Source organism: Mytilus trossulus, unplaced genomic scaffold, assembly GCF_036588685.1.
Source record: "Mytilus trossulus isolate FHL-02 unplaced genomic scaffold, PNRI_Mtr1.1.1.hap1 h1tg000406l__unscaffolded, whole genome shotgun sequence".
NCBI classification, from domain to species: Eukaryota; Metazoa; Mollusca; class Bivalvia; order Mytilida; family Mytilidae; genus Mytilus; species Mytilus trossulus.
The window spans coordinates 770,584-797,836 of NW_026963350.1; the positions used below are offsets into that span (position 1 = coordinate 770,584).

Below are 27,253 nucleotides of genomic sequence, written 5' to 3' on the forward strand. Positions count from 1 at the left end.
ATGTGGATTGGGTATACAAATATAGAAGGTTGTGGATGGGTACACTAATGCAGAAGGGTGTGAATGGGTTTATACAGACACAGGAGGGTGTAGAGGGTTTTTCGAGATATGGGCAAACAGTTAATGAATAGAGAATAGTTCGATACAATAATAGAATAATTCGATACAATAATATAAAGAATAGAGAATAGTAGAAGAATATAAAGAACTGTCAATAATCATGATACATTTGTAATGTGTCCAAAAAATGTAAAAATATAGTTAAGGATGAAATCCCCCATATCCCACACCCTTTGTGTAGATATAAGGATGCATTAATCATTCTTCAAACTGCAAAAAAATCAAGACCAAATGGGGACAGATGAAGCATTTATTCATCTCCTTTAAAAAAAAAGAGTTAAAAGCCTATTTGAAGTCTTCAGAAAATTGTGAACAATAATCTGAATGTTGTCTGAAGAGATTTATTTGATGAACGAAAATGATATGGTTAGCATATATGTAAAGATAAAATAAAACACCACCCTCCCAGCTACTAATTGTAAGATATGTAAAAAAAGTCCTATTTGTCATAAAAAAGATGAAAGCAATATAAAGATGTATCTGTTACGTGTATTTCAGGGTAAGACTCCATACGACATAGCAGCAGAAGAGATGAAAGGACAGTATAAAGAAGTGATGGAATACTTACAGGTACAAATATAGTGTTGAATTACAAACGCTTTAAGTAGAAAATAAGTTACAAAATATAAAGAAATATAAAACCAAGACAGCAAATGCTGCAAACCCAAGATTCTTAAGGAGAAAAATCTTTAAACAATTAAACATTAGTCTTAAAAAAAGATTTTAAATTGCAATGCAATTATTTGTTAACACGATTTTGATTCGACAACATCATATATTTGGGGACTTTAACTAATTAAGCCATCATTTTTCAATGTATTGTTATGTATTTCTTCAATAATCAACAAAATTAGCAGATGTTTTCTATTTCATTCTAGAGTGAACGAGGCGAGAGCAAGTTTTTTAAATTCGATTTATGATATTCTTTCACAGACAGTATGTCGACAATTAACTGTGTTTTTTTTTAAATTTTATATAGAATGCTTAAAAATGGAGATAACTGTATTGTATTTTAGGCTTTGCCTTCGTAAAACTTTGCAAGTATCCTTTACCTAGTTGACTTCTCAGTTCTGTATCACTAGGCTTTTAACATTCAGGTTGTGAGTTTGTGTTCTTCATGTGGCAGGATTTCCTTAATTCATTCCAGCAATTGGGTTTTTACACATTTTTTTTCGTATTGCTGTCCCAAGTCAGGAACCTGTAATTCAGTGGTTGTCTTTTTTTGCTGTGTTAACTTTTTGTTTCAGTTCATTTTTTGTTTGTTTGAATTGTTTTACATTTGTCGTTTTTGGGCCTTTTATAGCTTTGCTTATTGTTGAAGGCTGTACGGTGACCTACATTTGTTAATTTCTGTGTCATTTGGTCTCTTATGTGGAGTTGTCTCTGTCTTGAAATAGAAGTTCCTTCATTATATAAGTTCCAAATGGAAAAAGTATTCTGGAATATTATTTCCAGGGGAAAAAATATTACAGTATATGTTCCTAACGAAATAAATGATATAGATTTGTTTTTCCGACAGGAACAGATATTATGACATTGTTTATAACAAAGTTTTCTAGTGGAACATCGGTTAGGCGGAACAAATATCTCATTGGCAATCATACCACATCATCTTTTTTATATTTAAGATTTTGATTTAATATTAGGTATATAGTTTTACCGTGACAAAGCTACATATCTATCTGATGATTTTTCAAAGAGTTATCGTCCTTTGACCTAGGAAATTCAGGCAAGTAATCAGTTTTCCACACATTTTTTTTTCATGCTTTAAGATTATGATTTGATAATTGGTATATAGTTTGACCATGACGGGTTACAGATCAAGTTCAGATTTTATTCCGGACTGATGATTTTGTTCTGAGTTTTTATACGCCCGTCTTTTAGACGGGACGTATTATGGTATAACGTTGTCCGTCCGTCTGTCCGTCCGTCTGTCCGTCCGTTGTCCACACTTCGGACAATAATTCAAATCAAAAAACACTTTCACCAATTTCCATGAAACTTAAGTGAATTGTTAATATCTATTGTCGTAAGCTCCCTTTCAGTTTTTTTTTAATTTCAGATTTTAAGTTTTGGATTTATGGGGCTTTATTCATAAAAAAAGGGGGTCCGTCGTCCACACTTCGGACAATAACTCAAAAAACACTTTCACCAATTTCCGTGAAACTTAAGTGAATTGTTTATATCTATTGACTTAAACTCCCTTTCGGTTTTTTTTAATTTCAGATTTTAAGTTTTGGATTTATGGGCCTTTATTCATAAAAAAGGGGGTCCGTCGTCCACACTTCGGACAATAACTCATAAAGGCTTTCACCAATGTCCATGAAACTTTGGTGAATTGTTTATATCTATTGATGTAAGCTCCCTTTCAATTTTTATAAATTTGAGATTTTAAGTTTTGGATTTATGGGGCTTTATTCATAAAAAAGGGGGTCCGTCGTCCACACTTTGGACAATAACTCAAAAAGGCTTTCACCAATGTCCATGAAACTTTGGTGAATTGTTTATATCTATTCAATTTTTATAAATTTCAGATTTTAAGTTTTGGGTTTATGGGGCTTTATTCGTAAAAAAAAAGGGGGATTTTTAACACTTCGGACAATAACTCAAAAAGGCTTTCACCAATGTCCATGAAAATGTCAGCCTGACCAATAACAATGGACCATAGGAGTTATTGACCTTAAATGACATTTTTTAATGCTTTTCCAATATCTGTGAAAGTTGTCTTAACCACGGTCAATCAATCAAGTAATGAATCCAATTTAGTTTTGAAAAAAATGCCAAGGTGAGTATTACAAGTTCGATTGTGCCTCTTGTTTGTTTTCATTTCCGTTTTTTATCTTTAAAACTTTAACACTTGGTAAAAATGATCAGTAAGCCAGGTTTTTCCTGCATAATGTGTAATTGTTGTTTGAACAAAAATACCTGCAAGGGGATTTTACAAATTCAAAAACAACCTGTTCCCTTTAAACTTTATAATATATCTCTCGTTTATCTTGCAAAATAGGAAAATGTTCAATATATTTCATGTAATGTATACATTTGTATTCTATATTATTAACCGGATTTTTGTGACTTAACCAGATTTTTGTGACAAAAATGTCGGTTATTGATTTGGGGATGTACGGCGGGCGGTCAGGTGGGCGGCAACCAAATGTTATCCGTGCATTGACTCATGAACCGTTCAACCAAAGCTTTTCAAATTTTAATATGTTGTTACTGATGACAAAATGGAGGTCAAGTTCAATAATGACGATTTTGACTTTTACCGTTCAGGAGGTATGGTTCTTGAAAGATCGAAAAATGGCGTTTCCATTTATGTTGTTGCATTTAATCATTAACTATTCTTCTCATATATGTTATGATGGTATGATACTAAACCCCTAACGGGAAGGATTGTGCCTGATGTTCATATGATGAAATCATAATCTTTCAGTCAGTTTAATTGAAGTCTGGAGCTGGCATGTCAGTTAACTGCTAGTAGTCTGTTTAGTCCTATATCATATGACCTCGGGGGCGTTATTTACTTTTTCTATTTGCTGTTCTGATATAATTTTTTTTACTATCTATGTGCCACCCTCGCATTAAAAAAAAGAAGAAAATATCAGTATAAAAACGTTAAAAATCGAATAAGAATGCGAAGTCATATGTTATAGGACTAATTTACAGTGCATTTTTCATTTTTCAGACTGTCATGTCAGAGAAATTTTCAGGTGTGACTGCTGGACAAGGGGGAGAAGGTAATTTTTATTGACTTTTATTTCATTAGTTTTAACACATTTTCATGATTATACCCTACTCTAGGAATTACAGAATGACAACATGTTTACTGTACGACTTTATCCAATTAATTGCATTGTATTGATGAGATAGATGGCCACAGACCACAATTAATTCCTCTATCAGTTCTTTATAACCTTTTGCATCATTAAAAAAATTGCACCATGCACTTTTGTCAATTTTTTTGTGTGTGTAATGTATTGTCCTAGTCCAAATATATATCCAAAATTCAGAAAGATTGAAGCAATCACTTTTACAAATTTAGCCAATACACATCCATACCCCTATTGACAAGTCAAGAGATGTTCCGAAAACTGTAAATATCACCTTTTTGCACTTGACATAATCACTCATTCCATATCAAAATCAGTTAAAATACAACCTCCAAAAATTTATTTGACCTCTCTTCTTTCATTTCCACCCAAAAAGATTTAAGGAATGAGTGAGGAAAGGAAAGAAAAAAAATTAAGGAAAAATACACTCTAATTAAAAGGAACTATATTCGTGGACAACGAAAAGCGGGGTCATTAATTGTGGTCTTGAGCCAGATCACTATAATACCAAGATACTAACAAACTATGAAGCTGTAGTGTCAGCAGCTTTCTTATATATATAAAATAGCAAGTTAAAGTACCATCAAACTATATGGTCATATATAGTTCATGCTTAATTTGTACTCTGCAATAATGAGGAATATTATACTTTGCTAGAATTATTTCAACAAGAAAAGTATTCATTAAAAAGATGACACGCTAACATGAGAGGTGTTAGAAACCATATATTTTGTCTGACCTGGGACAAAAGTCATTGAAAGCGAGACAAAGGGATAACAATTCAATCATGTATTTGATCTGTGATTCAGATAAAGTTTGCTTTGTCAAGTCAGTATCTCTGCATTTTTATACGCCCGTCGTCGACAGGACTTATTATGGTATACCGTTGTCCGTCCGTCCGTCCGTCCGTCGTCCACACTTCGGACAATAACTCAAAAACACTTTCACCAATTTCCATGAAACTTTAGTGAATTGTTTATATCTATTGACGTAAGCTCCCTTTCATTTTTTTTTAATTTCAGATTTTAAGTTTTGGATTTATGGGGCTTTATTCATAAAAAAAGGGGGATTTTCAACACTTCGGACAATAACTCAAAAAGGCTTTCAGCAATGTCCATGAAACTTTGGTGAATTGTTTATATCTATTGATGTAAGCTCCCTTTCAATTTTTATAAATTTCAGATTTTAAGTTTTGGATTTATGGGGCTTTATTCATAAAAAAAGGGGGATTTTCAACACTTCGGACAATAACTCAAAAAGGCTTTCACCAATGTCCATGAAACTTTGGTGAATTGTTTATATCTATTGATCTACGCTCCCTTTCAATTTTTATAAATTTCAGATTTTCAGTTTTGGATTTTATGGGGCTTTATTCATAAAAAAAAGGGGGATTTTTAACACTTCGGACAATAACTCAAAAAGGCTTTCACCAATGTCCATGAAACTTTGGTGAATTGTTCATATCTATTGATGTAAGCTCCCTTTCAATTTTTATAAACTTCAGATTTTCAGTTTTGGATTTACTGGGCTTTATTCATAAAAAAAAAGCTCCCTTTCAATTTTTGATACATTTCAGATTTTACATTTCCGTGTTATTAATTTTTATGCTTAAAAAAGGGGGGATTTTCCAATTTCGGGACAATACATTTAAAGCACAAAAGACAAGTTAAAAGAGCAACGGGCGTATCATGCGCTTAAGCGCAGCCCTTTATTTGCTCTGGTACTATTAAACAGTAGGTCAACTATATTTCATGTATGGAATAATTGTAAAGGAGCCTGATGTTCATTTGTGGTTCATGAGTGTTTCTCGTTTCTCGTTTCGCGTTTTTGTTTAACATGAATTATCATTGATATGGTTATATTTATAAATTGACTGTTTACAAAAAAAAATTAAATACTAAGTCTTTTCTACCTCAGGCATATATTAACTAAGCTGTATTTGGCAAAAATTTTAGGAATTTGGTCCTGAATGCTCTCAATTTCGTACTTTTTTTTGGCATTTTTAACTTTTTTGGATTTGAGCCTCACTGATGAGTCTTTCTTAGACGAAACGCGCGTCTGGCGTATTTACAAAATTTAGTCCTGGTATCTATGATGAGTTTATTTATTATATATTCTCTCCTTGACGGAGTCAAAAAGTGAGACATAGTTATGCTGTTTCCGGCGTCAGCGATGTCAGCGGCGTCAACAATTGTATAAGTTTGTGATTAGGTCTAATTTATGCTGAACCACTTGTAGTAGGTCAATGATATTTGGCATGCAGTTGTATTTGCATTGGCACATCTTATTTCCACAGGGATTATTTGGCCCTGCCGCCTCAATCATGGTCTATTGACGTTGAAACTTTTGCTTAGTTTACATGTATTAGTTTTCGATTAGGTCAGTTTATTGGTAACCACTATTGGTAGGTCAATGATATTTGGTATGCAGTTGTTAAAACATCGGCAAATTTTATTTTCATGAAGATTATTTGGCCCCGCCCCCTCAGTCATGGTCTATTGACTTGAAACTTTTGCTTAGTTTACAGGTATAAGTTTGTTATTAGAACAGTTCAAGGGGAACCATTAGTGGTAGACCAATGTTAATTGGTATGCAGTTTTATAAGGAGTAGCACATCTCATTTCCATGGAGAATATTTGGCCCTGCTCTTCAGGCATGGTCTCTTGACTTTAATGCTTTTGATTAGTTCACGTGTGTTAGTTTGTGATTAGATCAGTTTAAGATGAACTGCTAATGTTAAGTCAATGATATGCATATGTATTGACATTTGCAAGTCTCGTTTCCTTACAGATTATATAGTAGCACCCCCTCATCATGGTTCATTGACTTTAAAACTTTTTCAACTAATATCTATAGTTTACAAGTTAATGTTTGTGTTTAGGTTTGTTTAAAGGGAACACCTTATGATAAGTCTATGGTATAGAGCCTTGGTGTAGTGGTTAGCGCACCAGACTACTTACATAAAGGTTCCTGGATCGATCCCTGTTTTGGGGAGAAAATTTCAGGAACTGAATTTTCAACTGTCCTTTCATACCATTTGCGAGAATGGTCTTGAGAAACGATGATAGTCCGTCTGAAGGGGGCAATAAGCGGCTGACCTATGTGAAGAGACAGCCATATCTCTTGCACGTAAATGACACCCTTGCAGATTTCGAAAAAAGAGCAGGCTAATGCCGCTACAGGGTAGCACTGGCACCTGCTAAGTGGCAAGGGATTAAAATTAGTTGCAATATTCCAATTCCACTATGAATAAATATGTTTAAACTAAGTCAATGGTATGCAGTTGTATAAGCATTGGCACATCTCATTTCCATGGAGATTGGTTAGCCATGTACCGTCAGTCATGGTTCATTGACTTTGAATATTGCATAACTAAATTTAACTATTGTTTTTTTTTAATTTCAACATTTGCATTAATATCAAAATTACAAACAGGCAAGACATTTCTCTGTGTTAACAGTTTATTTATAGAATTACACCGTTGGTTTTCCAGTTTGCATGGTCGAACACTAGTAATTTTTTGGACCCTTTATAGCTTCCTGTTAGATGTGAGCCAAGGCTCCGTGTTGAAGACCGTACTTTGACCTATAATGGCTTTTCTTTTACAAATTGTGACTTGGATGGATAGTTGTCTCCTTGGCATCATACCCTATCTTATATCTATGTCTGTTTTGCAGTTTTCATCTGACCTTGATATAAGAATAATGAGATGTGGTTTGATTGTTAATGAGACAAATATCCACGGCGTTAAGGTTAAAATAAAGTGGATGTAAGCAATTATAGGCAACCGTACCGCTTTCAGCAATGAGAATAGTAGGCCCTTACATGAAATTTATGAAACAATTCAATTGAGAAAATTAACAACCTAATTTTTTGTTCATAGGTCAATGTTAAGTCTTTGTGTTTTCTGTATCGCTATGTTCCTGCAAGCAACAGGTCAACTATATTGTGTGTATGGGATTATTGTAAGGTTTACAAGTCTGTCTGGCAGGTTTCATCTGACATTGATCTCATTTTCATGGTCTATTAATTAATAATATGTTTTGATGGTTAAGTCCTTAGATACAATAAGCAATAGTTTAACTATATTTGGCAATAAAGATATGATAGAGAATAGCGTAACATAAACTTTTGGCTCAGTAGGTGGTCAATTGTCCTTGGCTGGAATTTGACGATTCAGCTGGTTTATCTCACAAACTGTAAAAGGGAAAGTGCCATAGTTTGTTGGACAAAAACCGAAAATTTGACCCCTTAAAAAATCATGAAATTACCTCCCAGCATATTTCTTCATCTTGCCAAAAACAGTGTGTTGATTCAACTTAAACAGCAATTGTACAAAGTGTACATAAACAAAGAAAAATACAAAAATATTATCAAATGACTTAAACCATATATTCTTCTTCAAATTTTCTCTTTGGTCACTATAATCCAAATAATGATGTCTTGGAATGTTATTTTGATACTTTGCTTAAACATATCATCATAAATATTTGGACTTAGGTTGAGCAAATGGCTTTGTTTGCAATTTTGCAAATGGGCTACATTTTATTCTGCTTTGAAATGCATTTACATGATTTTATATATCCATAAAGGGCAGTTAACCTTTTATGAACCAAGAACAAAATTTAGACAACTAGTTTTCTATCTCCATGCTCTCGTACAAGTAATGTATCATGGTCACTTGCCTAAAAGGCAAGTTGTTAAAAATGTCAATTTCGAACCTTCTCCTGGTATATCAACTTTCAACTTTAACTAAGTATAAATCTTAAAATTTAGATGATTAGATCTATTTAAGGCTGACCAACAATGTTTGATATGCAGGTGTATTAGAATAAGCACATCCCATATTCATAGAGATCATTTGGCCTTTGTTCCCACAGTCATAGTCTGTTAACTTTGAAAAGTATGCGTATATTTTACATGTTAAACTTTGTGATTAGGTCAGTTTAAGATGAACCACAAATAGTAAGTCAAAGATATTTGCAGTTATAATAGATATTTTGTTCCTGATACAGATTGCGGTATTGGTATGGCTCAGAACATTCAGAACCTTCAGTTCTTCATTCTAATATATGATCAAACATGAGAGTTCCATGTAATAGCAACTCTCCGTATCAGAACACAGTTATTCCATAGTGCATTTTTTTAGAACAAGACATGTAAATTAAAACAATCATGTTTTATCAATAAAGAAATTACAGTGTAGTGTACCACTTTAAGGTTAATTATAACCCAGCTTTAAAAAGTTAGGGTATACTGTTTACCTCTGTCTGTCCATCTGTCAGTCCATCCATCAGTCCGTCAGTCCGTCCCATGAATATTTTTCGTTGCATCTTTCTCAGAGACTGCATTACAAGGATTTCTGAAATATGGTCTAGGGTTTATTATATAAGTCAGCTATACAGTGGGACGGGTTTTCAGATTCATCACTCAACAACTTTCTGTTTACCAAACACTTGCATCATTTTATATATGGCATCCAAACTGAAAAATGTCGTCCCATTTTTCTCAAGAAATTACATTACAAGGATATCTGAAATTTTGTTTCAGGGTTTATATAAGTCAATTTTACCGTGTAATGCCTTTTCATAATCAGCACGCAAAAACTTTCTGTTAACAAAACATTTTATCATTTTACACATGCCATCCAAGTTGAAAATTTTCGTAATTTTTTTCTTCTCAGGAACTACATTACAAGGTTTCTGAAATTTGGTTTCAGAGTTGATATATTAGTCAGCTATACCGTGTGATGTGTTTTCAGATTAATCACTCAACAACTTCCTGTTAACCAAACACTTTACATCTTACATCATTTTACACATGGGTTGTCTTCAGTCTGTCCGACCATCCAATAATATTTTCGTCGCTTTTTTGTCAGGAATTACATTAAATGGATTTCTGAAATTTGGTTTCTGGGTTTATATAAGTCAGCTATTCCGTGTGATGCGTTTTCATTATCATCACTCAACAACTTCCTGTTTACCGAACACTTAGAATTAAGTTAGATTGATAGTAACTACTTGTTATTTACAGTAATAGATCAATATTTTTTAGAAAGTTACATAACTATCAGCTCATATTAGTTTAAAGACTGTTTATAAACCATGGCCCATGTCGAAATTAAGTGATTGCCCTTAAATAAATATTTGTTATAGATATAAGAAGATGTTTAATGTATGAGTGTAAATGTGACAACTCTCCTTCCATGTCACAGTTTGGAAAAGTTAACCATTATAGTGTATTTTGGCAACACTTTAGTAGAAAGAGCGAAACTGTAAAAAGAAAAAAACTCTCGGTCATATAAACTCAGAAAGAGATATTTTAGTCATGATTTATATTCTGGTCTATGATGTTAAAGGGTGTCCATTGTTGAAGATGCATATAAATCCAGGTGAACTGTACATGTTATTTAGAGCCTCTAGATTTCTTTTTTATACCCCCGCTTTCAAAAAAGGGGGGTATACTGTTTTACCTCTGTCTGTCAGTCCGTCCGTTCGTCAGTCCGTCCTTCCGTCAGTCAGTCCGTCCCATAAATATTTTTCGTCGCATTTTTCTCAGAACTACAATACAAGGATTTCTGAAATTTGGTTTCAGGGTTTATCTAAGTCATTTAAACCGTGTGATGCGTTTTCAGATTGATCACTTGACAAAACCCTGTTTACCGAACACTTGTATGATTTTACACATGATAGCCAAGTTGAAAATGTTTGTCACATTTTTCTCAGGAACTACAATACAAGGATTTCTGAAATTTGGTTTCAGGATTTATATAAGTCAGCTATACCATGTGATGCATTTTCAGATTCATCACTCGACAACTTCCTGTTTACCGAACACTTGCATATTTTAACACTATTTATATTATCCACTTGCAGCTGGGGTATCATCAGTGAGCAGTAGCTCGCAGTTTCACTTGTTAATTCAGTTGTTGAAAGTTCATCAAGTTTATCCTATAACTAAATTTCACATTATAAAATGGTTTTCATTTACTCGGCCAGTGAGCTTCTGTTTCTTTTACCAAAAAAATTCTCCTCTGAAACTACTGGGCCAAATAAAATCAAACTTGGCCTCAATCATCCTCAGGATGTGTAGTTTGAAAGAAAAAAAATCCAATTACCCTGCCCATCTAGCCAGATGGCGGCCATAGCTTAAATAGAACATAGGGGTACAATGCAGTGTTTGGCTTATATCACTGAAACTAAAGCATTGAAAGCAAATCTGACATGTATAAAAACGTTTATCAGGTAAAGATCTTCTGAACTGAAATTTAAGACGCATCAGACAACCTTGTGTATGGTTGCTGCCTTAGAATTGGTAATTTTATGGAAATTTAAAAATTTTTGGTTAGTATCTTGAATATTATAATGAATGGAGATAAACTGTAAACAGCAAAATAAGATCTACACATAAGGTGTAACACCACTAATTCAGGCCCGGCCAGAAAACACATACCAGAAAGTAGTACATATTTAACACAAAATAGTTCCTACGCATGAGTGTAACTTTCAAATTATGTAGAATATTTAGGTATTTTTGGTATCAAATGAAAGCTGTAGGACTGGTGATCATTGTAGAACACTTTTGGACTTTTAATTTTGAATATTAAAAAAACTGCACCAAATTTTAAAAAGAGGGTACATTTTGTCTGTTTATCAGATCTGAAGTACCTGTTTTGGTACATCTGAAGTTCGGGGAACCAGTTCTTTCTTATATGCAATGTAAGGTATGTTGTTTTTTTCAGTACAAGACACCATAAAGTGTTGCCTTGAAATGCAATGATTGCCACTTTATTTGAACTTAAAATAAAAGAGGTGTGCCTGCTTGAAACGGAGGAATTTAACATAGAAAGCAATGGGACCATGAATTAGTGGTGTACTTCCTATTACAGAGAATCACCAGAAATCCAATTTTTAGAAGTTGTACCTATTCCAATGAAAATAAGTCAAATATGATGTTAGTAATCATGTCTTATCATCTTTTTTGGGTCAACCGTCCTGCTTATGGGAAATTTAAGCTCTGAAATTGGCATACTCAAGTATGTTAGCCTTCTATGGTCATAGACCATGCATGCAGTTAAGACTTGACTCCGAGTTCTCATTTTTGCATTTTTTGTGATTGAAATCTATAAAACATGTATTTTATGACCTGTTTATGGAACCAAATAGCTCTTGGTCAAAATAATCTCATGATTTTTCAAGTTTTTTTTTTTCTTATGGTAGCCTTTTACAATCTAGGCAAATGGTATATACTCATATAAGGATTCTAAAATCTCACTGTACATGCAATTTTGGACCAGTTTAGCAAGTTATCTAGCTGAGGGATATATAAATTGCTCTTATTAATCTATGTTTGACCACAGAATTATAATTCATACAAAAATAAAGCCTTTTTCAAATTTCAAGAAAAAAGGGGGGATAATTTCTCATCTATGTCTTAAATTTGGACTAATATATTTTTATTTAATGAAGAACCTCTGATAAAAATATGACTATTAGTAAGCACATAGCTTTCCTAATAGAAATTAATAATTCAAACAATGATATTGTGAATAAAAAAATTATATTGGCAAATAGTAATATACATATGCAGTTTTCTTTGAATAACCCAAATGTTACTACCAGTCCAATTTGAGCTTTAAATTAATAAAAAAGTATTTGGACTAAAGCTTTATATGTTTTTTATTGCTTGAAATAGATCATAGAATGAAACAAAGTAATGCTCAAGTCAATATAGCAAGTTTGGTTCTGTTATAGGTGTAACACCACTAATTCAGGCCCGGCCAGAAAACACATACCAGAAAGTAGTACATATTTAACACAAAATAGTTCCTACGCATGAGTGTCACTTTCAAATTATGTAGAATATTTAGGTATTTTTGGTATCAAATGAAAGATGAAGGACTGGTGATCATTGTATAACACTTTTGGACTTTTAATTTTGAATATTAAAAAAACTGCACCAAATTTTAAAAAGAGGGTACATTTTGTGTGTTTGTCAGATCTGAAGTACCTGTTTTGGTACATCTGAAGTTCCTGGAACCAGTTCTTTCTTATATGCAATGTAAGGTATGTTGATTTGTTCAGTACAAGACACCATAAAGTGTTGCCTTGAAATGCAATCTTTGCCACTTTATTTGAACTTAAAATAAAAGAGGTGTGCCTGCTTGAAACGGAGGAATTTAACATAGAAAGCAATGGGACAATGAATTAGTGGTGTACTTCCATAAGTTCACAAGACCAAAATGGTCAATTGAATTCTGAGACAATTTAACCAACCTTGGCCAATATCATTATCAATGTATCTAGTTAAAAATGTGTCAGATAACCCTGCCTACCAACCAAATTGTCTGTCATTGCTAAAATTTAACATAGGGATCAACAATTTTGTGTAGTTTTTTTTTAACCGTTATAAAAAGAGAAAATCGGAAAGGAAACATACGTTCAGAATAATGAGCTCTACCAATTGTCCATATAAAAGTCTAAATTGTTAGACAAATTCTTATAGAAGTTATTGCCCATCAATGGCAAATTTTACGATTTTTTTCATTTCTATACGCCTGTTTATGGGACTTTTTATGGTATACTGTTGTCCATCTGTCTGTCCATCCAACTTCAACATGTTAGATATTAACTCAAAAACACTTTAACGAATTTGCATACAACTTTGATGAATTATTTATATCTATTGACATGAGCTCCATTTAGTTTGTTTTTTTTTCATTAGAAAAAGATTGATTTTTCCAGTGTTCAGACAATAACTCAAGAATGCTTTCACCTGAACTTGCAAGCAATGTTGGTGAATTATTTATACCTATATCTATATCTGAGCTCCCTTTCAAGTTCTATACATTTTAGATTTTATGTTTTATTCATAAAATAGAGGGAATGTTCCAGTTTTTGGACAATAACTCAAAAATGCTTTCAGCAGTTCTCATAAAAATTTGGTAAATTGTTTAAATCTATTTATGTGAGCCTCATTAGTATTTTATAAATTTTAGATTTTATGTTTACGAGTTTTGGGGTTTTGTTCTTATCAAAGGGGTGATTTCCCGGTATTTGGACAATAACTCAAAACTGCTTTCAGTAATCCTCATTAAACTTTGATGGATTATTTATATCTATTGATGTAAGCTCCACGGCCTCTACAAATTCCAGTAGGACAAGTACATACCAAAACTTACTTGTCCGAATGAAATTGTTACTTGTCCAATTTTTTTATTACAAATACCCTTTTTACATTTTAAGTTCATTAAAGTAGAACAAAACGAATTCAAACAATAGAATAGAATTGGATGAATTTCTTTTGAAATACTCTTCAAAAATATGAGTCAAGTACAACTTGTCATGTCATAGGTTTTATTTTTCATCAGTCTCATTAGACTCATGCGGCACCATATGATAGGCCTTTACACTCATTGGATTTGTATCCTGTTGTTTTTAAGTTGAAAAACGTGTGTTCAAATGAAAAAAGAAGAAGATATATATAAGGTCTGATTGCAAATGAGACAACTCTCTGCAAGAGACCAAATGACATAGAAATTAATAACTATAGGTCACCATATTGCAAGTATTGTTTCTTTTTATACTTATGATCAAATATGATTTTGTGATGGCATCGTATCCACATGTTTATTAAGGACGAAACAAGCAAGGATTTATTTTTTTTTAATGAAAAAAATTATTGTTATAAAATATTATTATTTTATTCTCTCGGGTACTAATTGTCCTTCCTCGGGCCCTTTTTCCTTTCCCCGGGCGCTTTTTCTTTTCCCGGGCGCTTTTTAGTAGGACCGGTAAAGTTACCTTATCTACAAAGTGCATCATTGATTCGGATCAGTAAGACTGGTTTCCTAGAATAGTATACCTTTTACCTGTTAAAAAGTGCCTGACAAAGAACCAGTTAAAAATTATCCATTGCGAGTAAACATGTTGAAGAAAAAGGTTTTGCATTTGAATAAACAGAATACAGAAACATTTCAAATTAATTTTTGTTTTTTTGTTTAATATTATACTTGTTCATCAAAGTTGGATGAAATTTGTTTTCTGCAGAATAATTGTACTTGTCCCGATGGACAAGCGTGATACAGCTTTTACTTGTCCAACCTTTTTTCTCTCTGGTACCGGACAATCGGACAAGGTTATTTTCGAGGCCTGAGCTCCCTTTTGATTTTCATAAATGTCTAATATGACATTGAAAAGGAATTGAACTTTATTCTCTGAAAATGTGACGGGCATATAATGCGCTCATAGCACACCTATTTATTGCCTTTGTTCGTGAAAAATATGATATTTAGAGAGAAACCTTTTTCTGTTAAGCCTCATTATGATAGACAAATAAACTCTCTAAATCACAAAAAAGATCAGCAAGGCTAGACCTAGACAAATAAACAGTCTAAATCATAAAAAAGATCAGCAAGGCTAGACCTAGACAAATAAACACTCTAAATCACAAAAAAGATCAGCAAGGCTAGACCTAGACAAATAAACACTCTAAATCACAAAAAAGATCAGCAAGGCTAGACCTAGACAAATAAACACTCTAAATCACAAAAAAAGATCAGCAAGGCTAGACCTAGACAAATAAACACTCTAAATCACAAAAAAGATCAGCAAGGCAAGACCTAGACAAATAAACACTCTAAATCACAAAAAAGATCAGCAAGGCAAGACCTAGACAAATAAACACTCTAAATCACAAAAAAGATCAGCAAGGCTAGACCTAGACAAATAAACACTCTAAATCACAAAAAAGATCAGCAAGGCTAGACCTAGACAAATAAACTCTCTAAATCACAAAAAATATCAGCAAGGCTAGACCTAGACAAATAAACTCTCTAAATCATAAAAAAGATCAGCAAGGCTAGACCTAGACAAATAAACTCTCTAAATCACAAAAAAGATCAGCAAGGCTAGACCTAGACAAATAAACTCTCTAAATCACAAAAAAGATCAGCAAGGCTAGACCTAGACAAATAAACTCTCTAAATCACAAAAAAGATCAGCAAGGCTAGACCTAGACAAATAAACTCTCTAAATCATAAAAAAGATCAGCAAGGCTAGACCTAGACAAATTAACTCTCTAAATCATAAAAAAGATCAGCAAGGCTAGACCTAGACAAATAAACTCTCTTAATCACAAAAAAGATCAGCAAGGCTAGACCTAGATAAATAAACTCTCTAAATCATAAAAAAGATCATCAAGGCTAGATCTATTAATAAGTCCAATAACCTAACAGACTAAAATAGCAGAAAAACAAGATCAACAAAATAGAGATTTTTGGCATGGTATATTCTTGTCTACTATGTTAGAGAGTGTCCTTTGTTTAATATGCTCATAGACCACGGTGAACGTCACACATTCTCTTGAGAGCCTCTAGTTCAGTTATCCTCTTCTCTAGTTCAAACTACTGGACACCATTTTATGATTTTTCATTATTTGGGTCTCTATCTAGTTACGATATATGTCTGATGACCCGGCTTGCCAACCAAGTTGCGCCTGACATGGCTACAAAAGAACATTATTTGGAAAACTGCTTTTAAAATAGAAACTTGACGTTGGCTCTAATGTTCAGAATATTGAGCCTTCAACTTTTTTCTGCTGTTTGTTCGGATTGTAATCCCTATGACACATTACCAATTTAAATTCTCAATTTTATCTATCTATTGTTAATAACTGTCGACTGCTTATAATTATAACCCTTAAAATATGTATTGTACCATTTTTACTAGTTTTGCCAATTTACATGATTAACTTTAAATTATAATAGATAGAAAGAAACCTCAAACAGCAAAATGATCAGCAATGCAAGTTATAAAAATAATTAAACAGTGTTGTTATCTTAGTGGACTTCTTAAAGAGTCAGCGTAATTAAGTGTAATGACAATTTTTACCATTTTTGCGGTTTTGCCTCCACATATCTTAAAATTAACAATAAATATTTTGAATCCTTAATAGAAAATAACTAGAAAGACAAGATCTACAAATACGTCAACATGACCAAAATTGTTTACGACTATTTATCTAAAGTTATGGCCCTTTAATGATAATTTGTTTGCACATTTTTTTGTCTGTTTTTCTGAAAACTGTAAAAAAAAAAACAAAAAAAAAACATACACTTTCGACCAGCAAGTAAAAATCGGCAAATAAGCTAGAATTGCCTTTCTGTCGACTTGTTAATCAAGTTATTGTCCTTTAACATACATATGTAATGATATCTTTAAACATAGTTTTGTCCATTATCTTAAAAATTCTAACATATAATATAAATAGAAATTTAAAAAAAAAAGTTCAGCAGGATACGATCCACACATTTGTCAAAATGATTTAAATTATCATCTAATTATTCATAGAGATATTCCCCATTAATGACGATGTTCAATAAACAATGGCCATTGTTGAAGACCATGCCAGGTGGGGGAATCTAGTATAAGGCATAAGGCATGACAATATGTATGATCCTTATCAAAAATTGCAAAAAACACAGCAGCTTGTACAGGTTTTTTACATAAATGATCGAATGTGTTTCCCGCATTTTTAGCAGTTGTTTGCTTCCATTGTGAAAATAAAGGAAAATAGATATAAAACCTATTAGCCCGTTTCTGAGAAGTTGTCCATAAAATTTCCGTTCATCCCAATGTATAAAGGTTCACTATAGCGTTCATAGAAAAAATGTCCTTTTGAAAATGCTAGATTTACTAGAGTTTTTTCTTCTCACAGATAATACATCTTTCTATCAAAAATAAAGTTCATACAAGATCAATAGGTAAAATATTGACGAAGGGTTTTCATTGGGGAAATATATACCCTGATAATTTTTGTCCTGTATGTGACATGCTGCTGGGGACACAGAAATACCATCACATGTTACGTCCATCTAGTCTTGTAAGAGCTTTCACAATTTTTGCTAGATTTTTATTAACATTATAACAAAGAATTATGTCATTGATGTCTCACGTGAATTTGAAAATCAGGGCAGATTAGCTATTTTTGAAAAAAAATATGCCCCTTAAGCTTGGACATTATGATTATATAGAAAAATGCATGGTAACCACTCTCATGTGTTCAATTCTTGCCATTTTCTTTTATCCAACTTATATCTTAGGTGTTTTTCTAAAAACTGTTTGAAAATGAGTGATAATAATGGTATGGAAAAAATTAATTGTCGAAGTTTCGATGAGAAAAACTGATAACAAAGATTTATATCAGCAGTGCTTCTTACAAATTTGAAAATAAGTGTTGATCAACTACTTTAAAAGAGTTATTCTTGTTGATTTAATTATATGGAAAATGACTTTGTAATTTCTTTTAAGATAACATTTCCTTTTAGATTTAGCTGAAGCCGCCTCTGGGTTTTGGATTTTCTCACAATGTTGATGACCCCTTGTTGGCCTCGATCAGGCTATGATTTCTGTTATTTTGTCAGATTTTTGTCTCTATTTTCAGGGTCAATTCTCTGTTTTCTCTTAATTTTACTTATCACAATTTCATGTAAAATAAGCAATACTCTTAAAGTCAATTGTTCCAAGTTATAACACAGTTATTTGGTAGTGCATTTCTTTAAGACAATACATGGACATAAAAAAAATTCCACCTGCACTTTCTCAATAATATTTTTACAGTGTGGTGTACTACCTTTGGCACAAATTAAATCAAAATTATAGAAAATTCATCAGCTCTAACTCAGAATATCGACAATTTTATGTTCAGGGGGTCTTGAAATCTTTTGACTATTTCCGAATTGCTTATTTTTAACCTTTTTCAGCTGGACCAAATCACTACTTTACTTTAAAACTCATGAATTAAGATTGTTCACAGTGTATAATCTTAAGTGGTATTATATGTATACAAAGTATTAAATTATCAAAGAATTTATTGTGTGAAAAAAGGATTTTTATGTAACAAGGAGACAAATCACAAAATGATTTTTTAGGGTATACTACTTTAATTTTCTGTTTGATTTTTTTTTTCCAATTTTGATATGAATAAAAAGGACACATCTTGCTGTACTTGTATAGCTGTTTACTTTGTTATGATTTGTCAGCCCAGGTAGAAGAGAAGGGGGCATTATGTGTTACTCATGTCCATCTGTATGTCCGAGCTTAGGTCTTAAGTTAAATATTAAATTTTTGAACGAATCATGACAATTCAACTCACTAAGACTTCCAATTAAAACTATAAAAAAACTTCTTTTTTCACCAATTTTGATATGAATAAAAAAGGACAAATTTTGCTGTATACCTGTTTACTTTGTTATGATTTGTGAGCCCAAATAGAAGAGAAGGGAGCATTATGTGTTACTCGTGTCCATCTGTATGTCCGAGCTTAATTCTAGTTAAATATGAAATTTTTTAACAAATCATGACAATTGAATTCCAATTTAAACTATAGATTCTATCAAAACTTCTAAAACTTACATAAAATGAAAACAGGCACTCAAAAGAATAGTTGTATGTTTATAGATGAGTAAAGTTATGTTTTGCTTTAATAAAAAAACATTTCTGAAAAATGCCGTTTTAGGTGATATGGTTCCAACTGAAATAAGAATAATGGCTGACAAAAGATCTATTGAATTGTACCTCAAATTACTTGAGTCAGGCTCTGAGAAAAAGAGAGACATACGTTTAGTAGTTGTTGGAAAAAAAGGTGCAGGAAAGACGTCATTGATTAGAAGATTGTTTGGTGAAGACATAACAGATGTAACCAGTACAAATGGAATCGAAATTCACAAAATTAAATGCAAAGCAATGTCGAATGATGGTATATGGAATAAGTTAGATGGTATGATGTTGATAATTAAAAAAATTGGTTTGTCCTTATCTGGTATATATACTGATCATAATGGTCTGATGGTATAGTCTTGCAAATATCTATTGTTTTTATTTTTTTTTATTTCTGTAAAGTTTTGTTTTAAGACATTCCTGGCAGTCAGACAACGATTCATGTGACCTAAACCTCATCAAACCAAAGTACTGTGATACTTTAATTATTCCTGATAATATCTCTATTTCAGATGGGTCAAGATGTGCAATTCCTTTCAGGAATTTGATAGCCTTTTCTTGCATTTTATTCAGACTAGACATTTTAGTGTTTGCACTATTGTTAAAAGTTCATTTTACCCCTTAGCAAATTCCTTTGGATGTCAAAATTTACCCCCTTTTCATTTCTAACAACATTATCAAAGGACCCAATAAAGGAAGGATTTCTCTTAAATGGCCATTTTGTGCAAATTTAGTGTTTTTACCTAGACCACCTATTTATTTTCACCTCACCTGACCCATAGAACCATGTGCATATATCGTTTACAAGAATCTTCTTCACTGAAACTACTAGGTCAATCTGAATCAAACTTTACATCAACAATTTTTGTCTCGCCTGCAACTTATAGGTTGCTTTTCGGGTGATGGCTGGGGTGGAGGCATCAACAATTTTTATATTTCTGCTTAAGTTAGTTTGATTGCAACTACTAATTAAGAAAGATCGTTGATATTTAATATTAAGTTGCATTATTATCAGTATATATCAGTTTGACAACTATCATGAGTGACAACGTTTGATAGGATCTTCTTGTGATTGATCAATGTTAGTTTGTATGAAGTCGTATTACTATCAGTACATATCAGTTTGAAGACTTTTTTGAAGCTCTGTCGTCCAGTCACTTTTAATAAATTAGCAGTTCTCAATGTTAAGTTAGTTTGGAATAAATGTTTGATATGAACTTGTAATGTAAGACAATGATATTTTCTATAAAGTTGCATTACTTTATCAGTACATCACAGTTTGAAGATCATGTTGATGCACTATCCTTTACCTTTATATGGTCCAGTAACTTTGAATTAATTAAAAATGTTGCTAAAGTGCAGGTGTCTTTTTCTAGGCGAGACATATCTCTCTGTCAACAGTTTAGTTATTTACCGAAGAAAGGATAGATAGACAGATACTTTAAACAGAAATAATTTCTACAAATTATTCATCATTGATATAGGAGTTATTGGCCTGGAAAGACAATTTTTAACTTTTTTTTCAGTATTTTGCAGAAAATGTGATAGTTTATATTGAGAGAAAATTTTCAAGGCATGTTATAACATGCATTGATATACATAAAAAAAAATCAATTGATGACTGAAAGCTGATGATAAACGCTAAAATAGATAATCCAAGAAAGATCAAAACGTTGCAAAATGGGAATATTTGTGAAACTGTTAAATTTTTAATACTGATAGTAAATATAATATTTTCAACGAAAATTAAAAATGTGCCAAGTTTAATGCATTTTTTATGTTCTCTTAAACCATTTAGTTTTTATAATGTTGTGTTTTCTTTCTTGTTGTTAGCCTTCCGTTGTTTTTTTATTATTTTATTTTTGCACATTGTCATTTTGTTTTTTAATTTAGAAATTCACATATCTTTGGTATCTTTCGCCGTGTATAATGTTTATTTCATACCTTTATCTTAAGCTTTTTTCTCATTTCTTTTTACACAGTATATTAGACAAAAACTAATATTGTTATTTTCTAATCATAGAAAACTATGAAGAAACTCAAGCAAGACTTTTTAAAGGATATTTGGGAAAACTTCAGGACAAAAGAACAATTCAAGAACAAGTAGAATCCCACATAGCCATTAAGGACAAAACACCCGTAGCATCTGTTGATGAATCAAAGAAATCAGAGACAGCATCCAAGCAACATAAAACAATAAAAACTCCAGAAGCAGCTGAACCTCAATCAGAACCTCAAGTAACTCCCCAGCAGCCCTCTGAACAAGCAGCAAGGGATTTCGAAACTATGCTAACCGCTAAGTCTAAGGTTGATGTACATGACAAAGAGGAGTATGCTACATTTTTGTTGTGGGATTTTGCGGGAGATGAAGAATTTTACCACACTCATCAAACCTTTCTGTCCCAAAATGCAATGTATCTTGTTGTTACAAAACTCAATGAAGCTGATGACCCTTATGCACAAGGTTATATATCATATTGATCAATCAGTAAGTTATAAAATGATAGTTCATTTTTTGTCTTAGATTTAAAGATATATTTACCAAAACTCCTGTCCTCAAACAGACTGCAAATGTTTGCACCAGTCCTAAGTCAGGAATCTGATGTACAGTAGTTGTTGTTTGTTTATGTAAGTTATAAGTGTTTCTCGTTTCTTGTTTTTTATATAGATTAAACCGTTGGTTTTCCTGTTTGAATGGTTTTACACTAGTAAAGGAGAAAGTTCGGTAAGTGCCATATTTGGCCTCAATTATAAAGTTCATGGTTACAAGACAATAATTGTTTTAAGTTGCCTTAAAGACATGTGAGAAAGTTAAACAGAGCTGTTTTGGTCAAAGTTTAATTCTATCACGTTGATTTTTACATCCCAAAAAGGTCAAGATAAGGGATTTTGGTGAAATTTGACAAAATCAGCTGGATTTCAACCATATAAAGGACCAGGAAACATAGCGCGCAGGCGTCGACAATTAAATATTCAAATAAGATATATTAAATTTCTTCACAAACATTATTTTAAAAGATCTTTGTTGTCGACGTATGCGCTCTATGTGTCCTGTCAAATAATCTTTGGAAATTAAGCCATTTTCATTGATTTTTTCGTGAAAAATCAATGCGAGTACAACTTGTGACGTCATAATGAAACGCAGAAACGTAAAATTTTCAACAAAATGGCTTATATCCTATCTAATCAATGTATTAGCTATAATTTATTGTGATATTGGTCAATAAATCCGAATTTGAAATTTACACTAAATAATGGGGCCATTTAAGGACCTTATCGAACATACTCCTTTGGGGCCCTTTATAGCTTTTTGTTCTGTGTGAGCCAAGGCTCCTTGTTACAGGCCGTACGTTGACCTACAATGGTTTACTTTTATAAATTGTTATTTGGATGGAGAGTTGTCTCATTGGCACTCACACCACATCTTCCTATATCTATTAATAAATTATTTCATTTGTAATTATAAATTTTGTTAAATGTAATCTAGCTTCTGCATTATGGGCTGATATGTAAAGCCTTACTAAAGTGTCAAAGTTGTGGATTTTAATATGTATATTTGAAGGAGTAAAATGTGTAGTTATCATTCATTTGATGATTTTATTCTATTTAAAATGGACATGACGTCACATGTGTGGTTCAAATTAATTACGTAACTAGTTGATGAATTTTTCATAACTTAGAAATCTGTAGTACATGTATCATGTAATTCCTTCAGTTGCTGTTTGTTACTTTGATTTGTCTCTTCCAAATCAGTTTACAGTATTTGTTTATCTGTAAACTATTGTCGCCTTAATTTGAAATAATAAATACTGGCAATCTTCATCCCACTTGAGTAAATGCTGATATACAATCGTTGTACTTTGACTTTATAGCTTTATTCCGACTTTGGATTGACTCAATACATTGCTACAGTAGACTGGAAGAGAAAAATATTATATCTGATGACAAGACGACTATGTCAGGTGATCTTGATCCACCAGTAGTTATTGTTGGCACATGGAAAGATGCTGTGACCTCAGAAGCAGACACGGTATATGATGTTTACACATTCGTATAAATTTGGACACATTGCTATTGTTTCATTTGTTTGTTCTGCTCTTTATATGACCGCAAATTTTTTTTTGCGTTCGTATAATGCTATCATGTTGTGGTCGTCATCCGAAGACACATTTAGTTTCCGGACAATAACTTTAGTTTTAAGTGAATGGATCTCTATGAAATTTTACCAGAAGGTTTAACAACAGGAAGTTTGGGATTGCTTTTGGGGGTTATGGTACAAACAGTTTAGGAATTAGGGGCCAAAAACAAGCATTTTTGTAGTTTCCAGACAATAACTTGTGTGTAAGTTTATGGATCTCTCTAAAATTGTACTACAAGGTTCCATACCACAAAGGGAAGGCTGGGATTGGGGTAATTACTCCAAGGGGGGGGGATTTTTTTTTTCCAATTTTTTGGGGATTTATAATTTTTTTCTTCCAAATTTTTAAAAAGCTTCAAGCAGAAATCTTCAATTGCACAGTATTGCACAATAGCACAGTATTGGGCAATAGCATGAAATCTTCAAAAGCACAGTATTGCGCAATAGCAAGACATCTTCAATTGCACAGTATTGTGCAATAGCAAGAAATCTTCAATTGGTAGATATAAGAAGATGTGGTATGAGTACCAATGAGACAACTCTCCATCCAAGTCAAAATTTATAAAAGTAAACCATTATTAGTACGGTCTTTAACACGGAGCCTTTGCTCACACTGAACAGCAAGCTATAAATTGAACAGTATTGCACAACAGCAATGTATTGCGCAATAGCAAGAAATCTTTAATTGAAAATAAATACAAATTTTTTAACCAATTTCAATGGGATTAATTTAAAGTCTTTAACTTTTGGGGGTTCTAACCTTGTATTACTATTTGGATATTGAGCCCCATTTTTAAATTGGTCTACATTGAGGTCAAAAGGGTCAAAAATTAAACTTTGTTTGATTTCATCAAAAACTGAATTATTGCGGATGTATGATATGCTGAATCTTATTGTGCATTTAGATTTTTTATTTTGGACCCTGTTTTCAAATCAGTTTATATTAAGGTTTATAGGGTCCAAAATTAAACTTTGTTTGATTTCACCTAAAATTATTTTTTGTGTGTTTTTTTAAATGCTGAATCTAACCATATTGTTAGATTTTGGATATCAGACCATTCTTAATAAATTAAATGTCCCATTTCAAATTTTTCAGATCTTTGACCACATTTATTTTGTGTCAGAAACCTATATTATGTAAAAAATTTGATTACAATCTAAATTCAGACAGTATCAAGCTTGAATATTGTGTCCAAACTTGACCCAACTGTTCAGGGTTTGACCTCTACGGTCGTATCAGGCTGCGCTCAGCGAAGCATTTTATTAAAGGATTATATTATTTTGTTTTTGAAGTGGAATCATACCAATATTATTTAAGAATTCTTTTTGTGTTTTTTTAAGGGTATAAACAAATATTTTGTATGAAGTGCAGAAGCAATAATCCTGGACCTGGATTTCCATAATAATGATTGCTAGGGATACTTATCTGTCTAGAAGGGTTCATCTGACCTTGCCACCATTTATATTTTTCATTGATCAATATTAAGTGATTGTTGTTTCGCCTATTTCTCAGATACTGGCAGGAAAGATGTCATATGTGGATAGGATTATTATAAGATGTACATGTCCCTCTGGCAAGGTTCATATTTCCTTGGACACCCCTTTTCATGGACCTTGCGATAGTGTTAAGTTTATTCAATAAAAGACAATATGTATCCCTATAATTTAACCTTAAACTTAAAGACTTTTAACATAAAAATTCAATCATGATCCGTAAAGTTGGTAAGATATCACAGCTAGAGCACTCTTGTTAATATACCTTCATGGAAATTAAATCCTTACACATAGTGTACGTAAATTACCCTTTTTACACACAGTGTACATAAATTATAGTATTTCACCTTAATTACACATAGGGTACATACATTATAGTATTTCACCTTAATTACACACAGTGTACATAAATTATAGTATTTCACCTTAATTACACACAGTGTACATAAATTATAGTATTTCACCTTAATTCCACACATGGTACATAAATTGTAGTATTTCAACAAGATATAATATAACAGTATGTATTATTGTATTATTTTCATAATATTAAGCTGCAATAACAGTTTTTATGCCCCCACCTACGATAGTAGAGGTCATTATGTTTTATGGGTCCGTTCGTCTGTTCGTTCGTCCCGCTTCAGGTTAAAGTTTTTGGTCAAGGTAGTTTTTGATGAAGCTGAAGTCTAATCAACTTGAAACTTAGTACACATGTCCCCTATGGTATGATCTTTTTAATTTTAATGCCAAATTAGATTGTTTACCAAATTTCACAGTCCATTTAACATGCAAAATGATAGTGCGAGTGGGGCATCCGTGTACTTTGGACACATTCTTGTTTCTAATATTCTTCTTTAAAAACTTAAACTGTTAAAGCAATAGAAAACCACACAAAATACCAAGAACCTAAATATTATGTTTTGTAGGTTGAGGAGGCATGCAGAGAAAGTTTGTTGGTGTACACCGAGAATCTGGCAGATGATGAACGTGGACATGTAAGGAGTGAATACTTTATTTCTAATAAAGAAGATGATCACAGTGTATTTCAACAAATAAGACGAGACATTATAAACTTAGCCAGAGAAATGAGGGCATGGAACAAAGATTATCCGTTAAAATTTATACAACTGGAGCAACGACTTCAAGAAAAGAAGAAAGAGTTACCGATTATCACCTATCAGGAAATGAAGAACATTTCTTCTGTTACACCAAAGCCTTTAACTGAGAAAGAACTGATATTATTTCTAGAATTTCACCATGAACTCCGATCTTTAGTTTATTTCAAAGATCTCCCAGAGAATATTATTTTAGATACACAATGGTTGTCTGATGCTTTTAAATGTATAGTAACAGCAAGGAAATTTCAAGCTAGTACTAAAAATCAAATAAGGTGGAATGAATTTTACCATACAGGCAAATTAAATTATGACGTTTTAGAAGATATATTTAAAAAAGAGACACACATGTTGTATGAACATAAAGACTATATCCTGAATGTAATGGAGAAATTTGATATCATTATACGTCCAAACAAATCAGGTGCTGATGAAAATCCTTACTTTTATGTACCTTGTATGGTTAAAGCAGAACCTGAGCGTGACATTTATGAAATGTTTAATGTGCCAAAAGATATATGTAAAAGATCCACGTGGTTGTGTTTCAGATTTCGGTTTCTACCACCACATTTAATGAATCATTTGATAGCTTCACTGAGCAGGAAGTATACAGTTGCAGAAGTGATTGACAGTAAGAAGAAAAAAAGACAAGTTGCTCTTTTTAAAGGCACTGCTGTCTTTGAGTTACAACATGAAACAACGAAATTAAGAAAATTACTTGTAATGACATGTCCAAATGTTATTCAGATTCAGGTTTGGGAATTTGGGGAAGACATTAAAAGTGGTTTATACAAATACATTGCCGACTTTGTGACAGAGGAATTAAACACAATCATGCATACAAGATTCAAGATGTCAAATGTAAAATTTGAGAAAAAGTGGGAATGTGGCCTAACTGAGCCAAAGTGTGTGACAGGATCAAACATATTCATGGAAGAGCCTACATATCAATGTGACACATGTCAAATTAAACACATGTTCATAGATGAATGGTCAGATCAACAAAATAAAGCACCATGGGTAAGTGTAATACATAAATACTTCATAGACACATAA

At 32.4% G+C, this 27,253-nt stretch overlaps 1 protein-coding gene across 1 annotated transcript; it reads left to right on the forward strand.

Annotated features, from left to right (window-relative positions):
* Positions 1–27,253, forward strand: LOC134702153 (uncharacterized). The gene is made up of 7 exons (XM_063563238.1): positions 1–39; positions 619–690; positions 3,809–3,860; positions 19,470–19,730; positions 21,474–21,914; positions 23,323–23,480; positions 26,009–27,253. The coding sequence occupies exons 1-7, from the start codon at positions 1–3 to the stop codon at positions 27,251–27,253; spliced, it is 2,268 nt and encodes a 755-aa protein (XP_063419308.1).

Bases quoted from the DNA above. Each gene is read 5' to 3' on its own strand.
- LOC134702153 (XM_063563238.1), top strand. From the start codon at position 1: ATGTGGATTGGGTATACAAATATAGAAGGTTGTGGATGG. The intron at 40-618 runs GTACACTAATGC...CGTGTATTTCAG, and splicing joins ATATAGAAGGTTGTGGATGG to GGTAAGACTCCATACGACAT. The intron at 691-3,808 runs GTACAAATATAG...TTCATTTTTCAG, and splicing joins AAGTGATGGAATACTTACAG to ACTGTCATGTCAGAGAAATT.